Source organism: Terrapene carolina, unplaced genomic scaffold (assembly GCF_002925995.2).
Source record: "Terrapene carolina triunguis isolate 2854851 unplaced genomic scaffold, T_m_triunguis-2.0 Scaffold182, whole genome shotgun sequence".
NCBI classification, from domain to species: Eukaryota; Metazoa; Chordata; order Testudines; family Emydidae; genus Terrapene; species Terrapene triunguis.
The window spans coordinates 3,056,574-3,071,437 of record NW_020664533.1 but is presented as its reverse complement, the minus strand read 5'-3'; the positions used below and the strand labels follow the sequence as shown (position 1 = coordinate 3,071,437).

General features: G+C 40.8%; 1 protein-coding gene across 1 annotated transcript in view; it reads right to left on the bottom strand.

Annotated features, from left to right (window-relative positions):
• Positions 1–12,008, bottom strand: part of LOC112113495 (E3 ubiquitin-protein ligase HECW1-like) — a gene marked incomplete at its 3' end in the record, with an annotated part of 86,064 nt that extends 74,056 nt beyond the window's left edge. The window contains exons 1-2 of the mRNA XM_026654130.1: positions 11,997–12,008; positions 9,385–9,709 (exon numbers count right to left, since the gene is read on the bottom strand). Of these exons, the coding sequence (XP_026509915.1) occupies positions 9,385–9,709; positions 11,997–12,008 (337 nt within the window). The remainder of the gene's footprint in view (positions 1–9,384; positions 9,710–11,996) is intronic.
• Positions 12,009–14,864: the final 2,856 nt, after the last annotated feature.

Here is a 14,864-nt window from a genome sequence, read left to right as displayed (position 1 = left end):
GGTGTAATGTCTCCTGTAGGACTCCCATGGGTTCCGATAATGCCATTGTCCAGAGAAGGACATGGGTGGTCCAAGGGTGCCCATACCAGGGTGATAAGTCCCTGGCATATGAGGACCTTGATCTTATTGGTCCAGCATTAGTAGGTGTGTCAATTGGGAAGGAGTGGTGTGGTGAAAAAACTCCCTCCACTTCATCATCCTCACCACTAGAAAAGTAAGAGGGGAGAGGGGATAATTGTCAGTATGGTGCCGACGTTCTCGGTGAGAGATCTGTACCCAGTAAGGGAGAATCTGGGGTTGGCAAAAAAGCAAATCCCCAATGTCGATGGCACTGATGGGTATTGCACCGAGTGCAGCAACGGGACCGCAGGGTCGGTTGGTGCCGATTGGCGTGGCACCGTGTGTATCGCCAGAGGTGGTTGAGGAGTCGGTGCTGTGGCTGAACTAGCGGTCATGTGCGGCACAGACAAGGGCGCCTGAAGTGGCGCCGAGTCCTTTGTGGTGCCGGGCGGTGCTGTGAAAGAAGAGGAAGGCAACTTCAAGCCAGAGTGGTGCATATTGGTGGCAGCCAGAGTACGAGCAGCACCGAAGGTGCCCAGAGCATCATATGTGCTGAGCCGCGGTGCAGTCGGCACAGACGAAACAGACCTGCTCGGGGAGAGTTTGGCGGCAGTCTGGTCCCTGTGAGGTGACAAAGCTGGCTGTTTTTTTGTGGATTTTTTGTCCTGGTTGGACTGAGGAGGGCTCTGTCCTGAGGAGAACTCATGTCCTGGATCAGAGGTGAGGTCTGAGGGACTTTTCCATCAAAATTAACTTGAGCCTGAGGTCTCTGTTCTTTCGTGCCCTGGCTTTGAGCTTGCTACAATGGGCGCATTTTTGTGGGACATGGGATTCCCCCAAACAGCGGACACATTGAGGATGGCCATCAGAGATAGGGATGGCCTCTCTTCACGTAGTGCATCTCTTAAAGCCTGGGGAGCCAGGCATCATGCAAAGTCACTAACTAACCGTGAGGGAAAAACCGTAGGAAAAATAATTTTTTTGCGGGGGAGAGGGATGGAAAGGTCAAAGAAATAAATCTTATCTGACTAAAATACTATACTAACAACTAAGTAACTATGCTAAAGTGAAAAAAAAATTTAAGCGGGACCACTGAGCTTCATCTCAGGCCGGGGACGGTAGAGAAGAAACTGAGGAGTCATGGCCACGCACGCGCTGTTAAGGCACCAGCAGCGCGTGAGGCAGGCTCTGCACATGCGCTGCTCATGCGGGTACTGCTGTACAAATCTCCGAGTGAAGGCGCAGGGACTCACCAGCACCTGGAGTGGAGCACCCGCAGGGACTTCTCTCGAAGAAGAACATATTCTCAGGCCGAATTACAATGCTGGTATTTACAGTAAGCTTCTGTCCTCTCAAAGATTATTACAGGGAAGCGTTTTGAAGAACTAGGGCTTGATTCTACAAGCACTCTGTCCTCAATCCAGTAAAGATTTAAGTATATGTTTAACTTTGAGCATGAGTAGCCCCATTTACACCACTTAGATAGCAGAGAAAAAGGAGGTTAGAGGAGAGGGAGGAAACACAAAGGGAAAAGGTAGGAGAAAAGAGAGAGACAATAAAACGAGCGGAGCGGAGAGGATAAAGACTGGAGAAAAGACGAAGAGGAGAGGAAAGCTTGGGGGAGGGGAATTGGAGAAAACAGAGCCAGCATAATTACAGCAATTCTTGGCCACCTCACAGGGGTTCTATTTTAAGAAAAGCTGATATAGGCAATGGAAAGAGCAGGAGTGATAGAGTTGGAGCCTGAATCACCTGATCCAGGGTAGGAAAACCAGCAAACAAAAAATCCAAGGGACCCTGATGGTCATTCTCCAGACTGAGTATGTCACAACCTACAGCAAATTCTGTTTTTCCTTTGAAACCTTTATCCTCTTATTCTGAATTGGCTTCAGTGTCACTGCCAGCCCATGGTTTCTTTTTACAGTGAAGCCTAAGCAGCCCCCAGACATCCCTGCCTCAGCTACAGGTTCATACTGAAAATATTGTCAGCTCTAAAGCTCCTGCATTTCCAAAATTGCCTTTACTGATATGGTAGATGTAATATGCCTGGTTTTTAGTAGAGCATTTGCTAAAAATGTAAAGTGTCTCACAATAGCTTATTCCAAACATAGCTAAAATCAGCCTGGATAATGAATACTGTCACATGAACTGAAAATTGGAACGAATGCAGGCACAGAGCAATGTTACACAACAATATACTGAATTTTGGAGGGGGCAATGTACAGTGGGGTACCACAGGGGTCAAATGGATCCAAGGCCTGATCCAAGCCACTGCAGTCAATGAGACTCTTTCTATTGACTATAATAGACTTTGGATCAGACCTTAAAAGGAGGCAATAGCATACTATTGAAATTTGCTGAGAATACTAAAATGGGAGGAGATGCAAACATCACATAGGATAGAAATATAATATATAAAGGGACACTGAAAGATTTTAAATATGGGCAAGAAATAAGATTCAGCTGGGTAAAAATGCTAACTAAAATAGCAAGGGGGAAATAATGTGAAACATATATACTCGATGGCAAGAAGGAAACTAAGATGCAGCAATGCTGAAAGATATATACCACAGGGGAAGTGGGTTTTTTACCCACGAAAGCTTATGCTCAAATAAATCTGTTAGTCTTTAAGGTGCCACTGGACTCCTCATTGTTTTTTTAGGGGTGACAGTGGACAGCAAATTAGTCAGAAGTTTGCAATGTGATATAGCAGCAGAAAACGGTTGAGTTAACAGAGGCATCAAAACACAAAGCATCTTTATAGAGCCCAGTGTGACTGTATTTAGATTATTGCATTCAGTTCTGGGCACCTCACCACCGCAAATCATAACAAACTGGAAGGTGTTCAGTGAACAAAAGTAATTTGGGGGCCAGAGGGATCAACTGATAAGGAAAAATTAAGAAAGCTCAATGTATATGCAACAACTCGTGTGTGGGAAGGACATTACAAGTCTAAGAATAACTAAAATGTGTAAACACTGAGGTGGGAAAGGAATTATTTGGTTTGGTTTAGGAGTAATGGGATGAAATGGAGAAAGGGAACTTAAAGGCTGCATAACAGAAAAAATACATAGGCTGTTTGACAACCTATGTGAAATGGATTGTCTTAAGCCCTGATCCTGCAAAGAATTATGCACATGCTTAATTTTACTTACTGTGAGTAGTCCCACTGAAGTCAATGAGCTACTCACAATGTGTACTGTTAAGCATGGCCATGGTCCATCTTCCAATTCACAGGTCTCTTCAGTTGATTGAATTATCAGCAAATCACTGGGTGAGTGATTGTTACGTATACAATATTGGCCTCAGTATATATTTTGGGGCACTTATCTGGTTGGCTCCCTTCACTATAGTAGCTGAGCACCTCTCAATCTTTAATATATTTACCCTTACAACATCCCTGTGAGGTGGGGATCCATTGGCTTCATAGTAAAGACTGCAGCCAGAGTCCCACCTGCCTGCTTTGTTTCCTTCTCTTGGTTATGGGGCGACTGTTGCATTGGACCTGGAAAACCTATTTGTCCCACACACCATCAAAGAGATTCACAGTGTCTGGAATATTATTTCATGGGAAAACATACTCTTAAAAGGGACATATTTGGATACCTGGTGATGATTTTTCTACCATGTACATAAACTACAGGAGAAAAAAGCTAGCAGCCAAAAACTCCTCCACACTGGTTGCATTCTTTCAGTGCGTTATCCGTTTATGATGTAATGCTAGTCATAATATTAACAATACTTAGCAAATTCCAAACATTAGCTAATTAGCTCCCTTAATATTAGTTAATTAATCCTCTTCAAGGCAGATATTGTGATTAGTCTTATTTTACAGATCGTAACATTGAGGGTATGTCCACACTTAAAATGCTGCAGCTGCGATTCCGTAGCACTTCAGTGTAGACATTACCTATGTAGGTACTACCTCCCTGATAGGAAGTAGTTAGGTCAATGCAAGAATTCTTCCATCGACCTAGCACTGTCTCCATCGGGGGTTAAGTTGGTATAGCTATATCTCTCAACAGTGTAGATATTTCACATCCCAGGAGCGATATAGCTATACCGATGTAAGTTCCTAGTGTAGATCAGCCCTGAGGCACAGAGGTTAAGTGGCTATGCCAAGGGCACAGATGAAGCCACAAGCAGAGGTGGGAATTAAATTTAGGAATTTGTGGTTCTCAATCCTAAATGCAGGTCACTAGATCACACAAGTAATTCTCTTCTTTGCTGTTGGTAGTACAGTGCTTGGGTTACATCATCTGCTTGCACATGCTGCATGTATGGAAAAACTATTGTACAAACAGGGCGTGATCCAAAGCCCATTTTTAAGTTAATTAAAGTGTTTTTCCATTGACTTCAATAGGCTTAATATTAGGCCTTCTGAATATCAAATTAATCTGAAAAATGTAAAAATGTATTAATCAAAATCCTTAAAAAATGAGGTATGTTGACTGAAGCAAGAATTGCCTTTTGGGGGGAAATAAAATCAAAGACTAGAGCAGAGGGAAAAAATCATAAATTTTTAAGCTAAATTTCAACTACTAATTAGGTCAAGAACTTTTTATATACATATAAACTTGAAAAGGATTGACTGAAAAGAAAATATGGACAGGAAATTGGACCGGAAAGTGTTTGTGTATAAAGAACTTTTATTAAATAACTTTTAAAATGTTTTGTTTTCCCTAAAGAAATTGCTGAAAGAAGAAAGTCTATTGTCTATTGGTACGTACAGCACACTATTAGCTACAAATGGATTCACTGACTAATAACAGTATTTATAGGCACCAGGCCAAAAGTTTCTTTATCAAGTCTAGTTTAGGCACTTCTTATGAGCCATTCAATAGCAGATACTGATATGAGGAGAGCAGTGAAATATAGTAGCGACTGAAATGTAACTGCAGTAATTAGAAGATAGCTCTTTATCTATACACAGCTGCCAGAAGTCCATATTAATTCTGAGAGGCTCTGTACCATAACATATACTAACAGTAAATGAGGTGAAGGAGGAAGACAAAACCATCAGATAAGTAACTGCAAATATTCCACCTGTTGCAAGACTTCCAATAAAACACATTTTTATTTATATAGGAAATACCAATACGTAAATCTTAGCTATTCAGACAAATGACATTTGTACTGGTTTCACATAAAAAGAGTAAATATTTTGCTGTTAGCTTTTTTGCTAAGAAACCTTCATCAACCCCTGAGATTTTAAACATCAAGTGAGTTGTGTAATCAGGGTAGTTATTCTCACTTTTGAGTGTTTACATGTGTTTTTGACTGAGGACATATTTTTGGAGCGTTGTGTTTATTAGAAATGTTATAGTTCTCCTGAGAAGTGACAAACAGATACATTAGGAAAACTGTTACACCGCTGTTACACCTAGCTAGCAATTTATTTTACAGCTGATACCTAATGCTAAAAATGAGTGAAATAAGGACCATATGAAGCAAGTCTTGGGGGAAGTTACAATGCTTCAAGATCAAGCTTAACAACAACACAAAACTCTGATTTCCATAGGCAGAATATCTTTTATATTCTTCGGAGGGCACATTCTTGGGTCAGAGGAATCCACATGTTCTTGCTGCCTAGCTATTGCCAATCGCAAAGCAGATTGGATAAACAAGGTCTATATTTTAACAGACTCCATATTCATGTTTTCTCTCAAAGTGATGAACTTTGCTAATGCTCTTCTATCACACATTTTTACAAAATCAGCTGTTGATTGTGGGGATGTATTAATGTCTCCACTCTGTTATCACTGGAATCCATGTAGCTTTTTTAACAGGTATACCCAATAGTATTATTGGACACTAATTACATGACCATCACTTTCTTAACTTATTCTGTACAACCTCTCCTCATGGATGACAATCCCTTTTTGTAGAAGGACATTAACTCTGCTATCAGTTCTAAACTTATCTTTTACCAGCTTTAGATAAAGATAAGCTCCCAATTTGCCATCAGCTAATATCTGAACAGGGATTCAAGTAAGGCGGGGGGGGAGAGCACCAACCCCTCCTCCCCCTTCTGTAAAAGCAGAGGAAGCACTCCTACTTCTCTCCCGGGCTTCAGTAAGCAACATTCTTCCTGAATTTCCCCACATCCTTGGTTGGTATGCTGATTGCTGAGAGCATCCCCTTTCCTGTTTCAATCTACTTTAACCACTGAATAGGAATATTCCTTCACAAAAACATCCAGGGGTCTCATTCTCTAAATACTTGTCCACTATGATCTAGTCCTTTTCACTCTTCTCTCTTCTTGAAAACCTTCTTCATCAGAATATATCTTCTACCCACCAGATATGCCTTGTTGCCAAACGCTGTGTCCTTTCAAGGTTTATTTACAAGTTTGTGGTTTATCAGATATCTCCAAAATTTCTCTGTGATTGTTGCTGGTGTTCCTTATACATTTCAACACCAGGACCCAACGAGAACATATAGGGATATTTCCTAATTTATTAAAATGAAAATGATTGTGAACTCTGGGGCAGGGATCGTTTTTGTGTTCTGTGTTTGTACAGCGCCTATCACAATGGGCTTCTCATCCATGACTAGGGCTCCTAGGTCCTAGATAACACAAACAGTAAATAATAATACTAATGCTGCTGGACCAAGCTTTATTAAAAAACAACAATAAAATACCACAACACTCTGCATGATCACCATGGAGCACAAACAGTTTCTCAGTTATCTCATGAATCAACATAACATTAAACTATTTCCATGTTTAAAACTTTCTGCTTTATTCCCATGAATTCAAATGAAAAAGAATCTCAGGATATAACACCACCCCCTAGCTAAACACACAACCACATTAACTGACCATTTCTGGTTATGATCATCAACATGGAAACAGTTAATAATGTCATTTAAGTGGTGATAATAGGCTTCCAGGCTAATCCCCTATTGAGTTGACTGGGGAAGCATACAGTTTTTTTGGTATTCTTGTTCCAGTCTGGCTGGCTGCTAACTCAAAAACCCAGCCATGTATCATTTTACATTGTGAAGGTTACCTTCATAACCAGAAGGGCCAGGACACTTTCTTCTTAAATAGATATGTAGATTCTAGAAAGCTTTGAACAAATCCGGGGAAAACCTATTCCACAAGAATCCATGGATTTTCCCCTCCCATGGATTAACTGTGTAACAAGTTAATTTGTAATTTACTGGCTACTACAAGGGTAATTGTCAGGTTGTTGTACCAGAAAAATGTACCATTCTATGTTTTATATTCAAAGTATACAAGAACACATTCCCGGCACTATTGTACTATGTACATAGAATCTCTGTGTTTTAGGGATTTATATTGCTGTCCATCACTGCAGTATCTGAGCACCTTCCATGTAAAGTGAACAGCAATAGCGCAGTTCCTGGCAAGCTTCAGGGAGTCTCTGGCACATTTCCCTTTTTGGGACGAAAACTCTGCTTGGGGTAGGGTTTTGATATTCTGGTGATTACTACTTTCCAACTGATTTTGACCAGAAATGGGAGGTTGGAGACAGAACAGTAGTTGAAGTTCAAGGTTGACTGATAGCTTCTTGAGCCCTGGACAAACTATTGCATTTTTCAAGGAATCTGGCAGGTGTGCTCTGAAGGAGCCACTGACCATTTCCATTAGTACTGGCATCCAGCATGGATCTGTTTAACTTGTTGTGGCTGTAATATTTTCAGAGCGTCTTGACCTTTGGAATGTGTGATGGGGCCTAACTCAGTCAGGGGTGGTGAGGTGGATAATGCAATCTGGTCATGGGTAGAATTTCCCTTCCCAACTAGCTCCATATATATTCGGTTGATTTTAACAGCGAGGTACACTGACAGCTCTTCACAGTGATTGATGCTTGGGTCCAATGTCGGGGCTATGGAATCTGGGTTGATTAGCCAGTGCACTATGTTAAACAGCTCTGCTGGCCAGGATTCTGCTGTATTAAATGCAGAGTAGACAGCCTCTTGTGCTGTAGTGGCATAATCCTGTTAGAGTTGTGTCAGGCTGTCTGGAGGCACTCACAGTTGTGAGCCACTCCAGACAGCGTGACACTGAAGCAGAGATCCCCAGGGGTTACCCCTGCGTCCACCCTGAAAGATACTTTGAATTAACAGATCACTACAACTCTGTCACTCTTAGGATTCAGATGATCACTCATTTGTGTGCATATGTTTGCTTGCTTTAACCTGTAAATAACTCATTTCTTTTTCCTAGTTAATAAACCTTTAGGTAGTTTATTACAGGATTGGCTACAGGTCTTGTTGTTGATATGAGATCTAGGTTACCAATTGATCTGGGGTTAGTGACTGGTCTCTTGGGACTGGAAGCAACCTGCCTGTGGTGTGATTTTTGATGTAAGTGACCATTTGTTTTTTGTGCTGGTATGTTTCTTAGGGCTTGCTCCTTCAAGGTGCTGAGCATTCTGGACGTATCCAATAAAGCACTTAAGCACGTATCTAACTTTAAGCACATGAGTTTAAGAACATGTTAGACAAACACCTGTGAGGGATGGCCTACGTATACTAGATCCTGCCTCAGCGCAGGGGGAATGAACTAGATGATCTCTCAAGTTCCTTTCCAGCCCTACATTTCTATGACTCTGTGAGGTATCCCCACTGAAGCCAACAGGACAACTCATGTGCTTAACTTTAACCACATGCTTATGTGCGTCACTGGATCAGATCTGAGTGCTCAGCACATTGGAGGATGAAGCCCTCGGGGCATCTGTTCTGAATCCTGCCCAAAGATTTTAAATTTCCTAACTATTTTTTTAAAATGAAGTATTTAAAAATATTAATTTTGTACTGAAGAAAAAAAGTTAGGTAAGTGTCCGTTGTTACTAATTTTTATTACTCATATCTAAATATTCTTAGGTTATACAGAGAAAAGACATTGCTTTTTAAAGGGCTAAGGCTCTGTTTCTGCAAAACCTTATATGCTTGCATAATGCTTAATGATGCGAGTAGTTTTACTGCAGTAAAGACTACTCAGGTGAGTAAGCACTTGCAGTGGTAGACACTTGGAATCCTAGTCTTTGTCTACCCTGGGGACATTTCCCCAAAAATTCAAACTGCTTTAAAATCAAACTAGCTTGAAATTTTGGGAAACTGTCCACGGTGTAGACAGGGCCCTAAAGATCCTAGTTAATGCTTACTCAGGCAAAAGAAGCTCAGGACTGTGTGACAATATAGGACAAAGAGGCTTTTGAAGAATTGTGTATATAAGCTTGCCTATGTTAGACCAAGAAAGTTCTGTAAGCCCCTTACTTTACAGTTCACGAATACACTCAAAATTAAAAAATAAAAGCAATTGAAAATGCAAAGGCAGGCAGGACTTACCAATGAGATACATGCCGATCCAATCCCCTGCATCTACTTCTTCCTTTATATCCCAATAGATCACTAGGTCCTGTGAGTGTCCTATGGAATAATACGAGCTGCTGACCATTAGAGTAGATCGGCTGTCTGAAGTGACCAGGTCAGTGTCACTGGTGGACCGTGGAATGGTTACCATCTCATGGGAGTTGTTCCTGATGTCCATGTTATGAAACTGGTCAGGGTTGTAGCTGTATCTGAGCGGTTCTTTACACCGGCGCCGATTCTGAGAGTTCCTAGATGGAGATGCCATGGCAGCCAGGCCTAGGAACCTGTTTTGGTACAGATTCTGTGAAGGGGCAGAAAGGAAAGAATATTATTTAGAATGCACTTTGTTGAATTTTATATGCCAGCTTAGAAGGGGGGAAAAAGTTGCACTGGAATGAGAAAACAATGAATGAACACAGTCTCTTCATACATGACTGTGAAACAAGAGAAACAGAATTTTTTTCTACAAGAGATGCATATCGTGTATCAAACTTTGTATTGATTAATCATGCCTATGGAGACAGCTGTAAATGCAAGATAGACAGGAGGTTCCCCTGTGCCACCAGGCTCTTCTGTAATAGGGATTTTGTGGAGAAACAGATGGTGGTTCATTTCTCTACACACCCATACATACATTCCAGGGCCAGGGGATGGGGCAAAGACTACTAGAGATCCACTCTCTTCTAAATTAATAGAAACACCATCCTCTTTCAGACACCATCAGCTAAATTCATCGCTGAGGTAATTTCCAGTGGAATTTACATAGGGATACATTTGAGCTCATGCTCCCCATAAAGAACAATTTCCACCACTTTGAGACACCAGCCAGTGTTCAAAAAGAAATTCTCCTCCCAGATTGAGATCCAAAGTACTCCTGCCACAAAAAGGAATGACCCCTTCTGCCATAATGGATATGTATTAGTGGCAGAGTAAACGGAATTACTTCTCTCCATTAGCCTAACTCAAGTCAGATCAGCCACACTGTGAAATGACCCTTGAGCTGCTGCACCTACCATGGTGCTGCACTCATTCGTGTGCAGCACTAAGACTTCAGAGGGAACATCTCAGGGTTCCCAGCACTGCTGTAAGATGAGCTGCTTTTTGAATATTTTCCTAGTAACTGTGGGAGAGTGTGACTGTCTTTTCTGGGCACACAGGAGAATTGTGGGAAGGCCTGGAGGACTACCAGCACTCCAGTGGCACTCGCTTGTGTCCAGACTGCAGAATGGTTGTGCTAGCAGCTGGCAAATTGTTCTCACTTGATTTTATCCTATACCTGGTCTCGGGCCTGCCAACCCAAGTGAAAAGCACCACCGCACTGGAATGAAGGGTTTGTGTGTGTGGACAGGACTCAGGACAGGGGCAACACTTGTGTTATAACTCAAGTTAAATCTGCAGTGAAGGCAAGCCCAGTGTGAGACACTGCTTGTTGTTTTACTTTCAGAACCATTTGCTATTTCTCTTCACCCCCTCTCCCCCAAAAGAAAGCAGCTCTGCCATTCAAATCACTCAGTCCCTCATATATTCCTCTCATTATCCACCTGTCTCCAGAAATGCTGTCCAGCTCTTCTGATACAACACCAGAGAGCTCTTTGCAGTTTCTTCTGCCATAAGAAGGGCCTTTTTACACGATCAGGAGACAAATCCATTTGAACTGAAATGCTTTAAGTTTAAGGGGGAAAAAACACGTTCTGTGAATAAAAGCAGTATTTTAATTCTGAATCCTATTCACAGCCTTGTACCATAGGTACAATACGGTCTGAAAGATATTTTATTTACTAATAAGACAGACTACTTTCTTTGAATGACTGGAAAAACAGCAAGATAATTAATTATTAGTATTAGTGTGGTAGTAGCACCTAGGCGCCCTAGTCGTGGACAAGGACCCCATTGTGCTAGGTGTTGTACAAACACAGAACAAAAAAGACAGTCCCTGCCTCGAAGAGTTTGCAGTTTTATTGTTTATATAACACCCAAAGTATGATAATCCCTTTACATACCCTGCCCCCAAACACTTACAATATAGTGGCCCAATCCTGCAAACACTTATTACAGAGCATAGTGTTTAATACTATAATCAGTCACAGGCGTGGACACTACTCCTGATAGTAAGCGTTTGCAGGACTGGGCCCTAAATCTACAATACAGAAGGCAAAATAGAGGCAAAGGACAGGACTACAAAAGCAGGAGCAGAGGGAGGACGACAGTAACCCTAGACAAGTGGGCAGGAATGAAGGAATACAGAGAACAGTTTACTGGTTGCTTAGTCTCTTGGATTTTTTTATTTTTAAACAGTTGTATTCATTTATTTATGTTAACAGGAAGGTGTGTTCACTTCATAATGTAAAAACAGCCCTTACTGTGAGGATAACAACACCATTATACAGCAAGGCCAAAAAAGGACTTGGATCTAATTTTATTTATGAATGTGTAACTAGCAAATGCATCATTTCGCTATAAAAAAAGCTATAGTTTCTCACATGCAATAAACAATATTTTTAACCTATTGAGTAGTTCCTGGAAAGGTGATGATATTTACTAGGTTTCAGTCAATAAACTTAAACCCAATAAAGATTTCTGTCACTCACCGTAGGATCCATATGCTGTAACTATGGCACAACCTGAGACAATCACGTCTGTGATGGTGAGACACCAACACCAAGAGTTTCAAGCTCATTACGAGTGATGGCCAGAAAAATTCTGTTTCCCCAAATATGTTGAGGATTTGGAATTTGCATTTGTTCCTCACCAGGACAAAACTGAGACCTTTCAAAAACGTTGGCAGAAACAAGAGAGTGATCCACCTACCCCAGAATAGCCAATAGACTAGTGGGTAGGGCATTCTGTTGGGATATGCAAAACCCAAGTGATAGTCAGCCTAATTCAGAGTAGAGATATTTATATATCAGAGTAGGGACTTGAAGCTGGTTCTCCCATATCCCAGAGTCAGTCTCTTTCTTGCCCAAATAATATTTAATTATTTATACAGAGGGAACAGTTCCAACAAGGGTTATTGAGAAAGAACCCCAGAATAGCTAGACAGTCAGGGCACCCACCTGGGATGTTGGAGACCCAAGTTGAATTAGGCATAGCAGGGACTTTAGACTGGATCGTCCACATTCCAGGTAAGTACTCCAATCACCAGGCTATTAGCTGTTCACCAGTGTCCTAACTACTGGACTGTTCTGAGGTTTCTCTCTCACCAGAAATTCTATCCTGGATCTGAGAAACCTACCTGAAGAAAGTTTAGTTGAAACCGATATTTCCATGAAAAGTTTCAATTTTGGCAAATGGGAATTTTCCAACAACAAATATATTGGTGAAATATTCCCAATCAGCTCTACTCATTCTTCCAGATAAATATGCATCATTAGCATAAGTTATCTAACTCATAATACATTAATCAATAGGTCTGTGGTTTCAAAGGCTATTTTATTTTTTGTGGCAAATTCCTCTAAGGAACAGTGGTTCTGCAGATACTTTTCATTTCTGAATTTTAATGGCTATATGGTATGCATTCTTACTCATTGTGTTCTTTCAAATGTAATACTAATAATACTTAATAAATGGATACTTTTTTTTCATCTTCAGTGTGGTTTTAACTATTATTTCTAGGGACAATTACAAATTCACCTATTTAAAAGAAAACCAGCACTTCAAGAAACTGTGCAGCTATTTCCATATGTATCTATGTCACTAGAACTAGTTGTTACAGTTGAAAAATAGTTCTGAGATTAAAAAAGGAATTACTTTTCAGCATGTCACAGGTAACTATTAGGGTTTCAGTAATCTAATGACCCCACTTCCCTGTGACACACCACACGGAGGAAAGTGGAACTGCTGCTACTGGAGACATTTATAAGGAAACTGAGACTGTCTCAGAGAGATATAACAATGTACAACAGACTTCAAATGGGATGGAATCTCTTGTCAGAAACAGAATTTGCCCCACTAGGTACATATATCAAAGCTAGTATATATGTGCAATGGGGCAAATTAATGTGACTAGGACCTTTATTTTTCCATTTCCTGACCTTTGTGCATTTAAAAGTGTAGTTTTATTGTACATTAATGTATCCTATTGCATTTAACTTCACTGATGGGAATAATTGTACAAGTTAGAAGCAAAATGAAAGGGTTGGCCTTGTGGTCAATTGGCAAGGTTCTGTGCTGATGAGTGGGACTGATTACTGACACAGGCATATTATTCCTCAGGCAGCAAAGACTAGGAATGCTACAGGGGTGGTGCTCTCAACAGCTGCAAAGAAAATCAACAGCTCATGCCACTCAACAACCATCTTGCCTGCCAATCATGAGCACTCTTCATTGTCTCTGATGGGACTTTCAACCTATCCTCCTGGGCCACAATAGATAGTAACTAGAATTTTGGACTGAATGTTTAGGAGACAAATCCTCGGAGTTCAGCAAAGGAAGTGAGAAACTCCCCACCAAATATATATATAAAGAAAACTAACTAGGATTGTAGTTAGTTTTCTTTATGGCACATGCTGAAACATACATATGTTACACTTCCAAATAAAAGAATCTAAGAATTTAATTTTGTCCTTATGAAACTACTGATGTTACACCATTGCAAATAGCACTATGCAAAGATGACATTTTATTGTTCCTTAAGTGAGATCGCTGCAAGGTTTTACATTGTAGACTATTTAATCCTGAGTTTCTAATAAATGTACATTCAGGACCTTTGCACTCATGCACACAGATATCCAATCATAAGTGCTCCAAATGAAACACTAGGAAGGCTTCTGCAGCAGAGCACAGTTAATATCAGAGATTAATTTGTTAATATTCCTCAGATTAGTAAAACAAGACCTATATCTTCTGACCAATTAGGCAACATAGTAAATGAATGTAATGAGCAGTCATAGAAGCTTGGCTGCTATCACACAAGGACTGGAAAACATTGCAAATACTTTCCTTAAAAGATGTATTCTGGTGCATGATTAGAGGGTATTTGAGCAGTATGGCTAAAATATAAAATCTGGGAGGGATAACAATGCAGAAATAATAAAAGTGTCCTTACAGTATACTTTTAAACATAAAAACTTTCTCTGTGTTCTTTCCAGAGTACAGAATGAAATACAGTAGGTGCTTGTTTGCAGCAACACCTTCTAATAGCAGCCGTCGCTTATGAGCAACATTTCCCCGGGGAACACTTTCCCTACTGTGAATTGTTGACACTCCCCATAACAGCAATAGCTGCTTAGGAGCAACATAGCAAAAGGGCATTGATATGTTGCTACTAATGAGCGTCTACTGTACTGAGACTAGAATTTGCTTAAGGGATGCTGGAAACTAATTTGAAGTCCAAAATTCCACTTTCAGTTCTATTCCCATTGAAGTCAATGACAAACCTCCCATTGACTTAGAACAAGGATCGGCAACCTTTGTCCTGTGGCCTGTCAGGGAAATCCGCTGGCGGGCCGGGACGG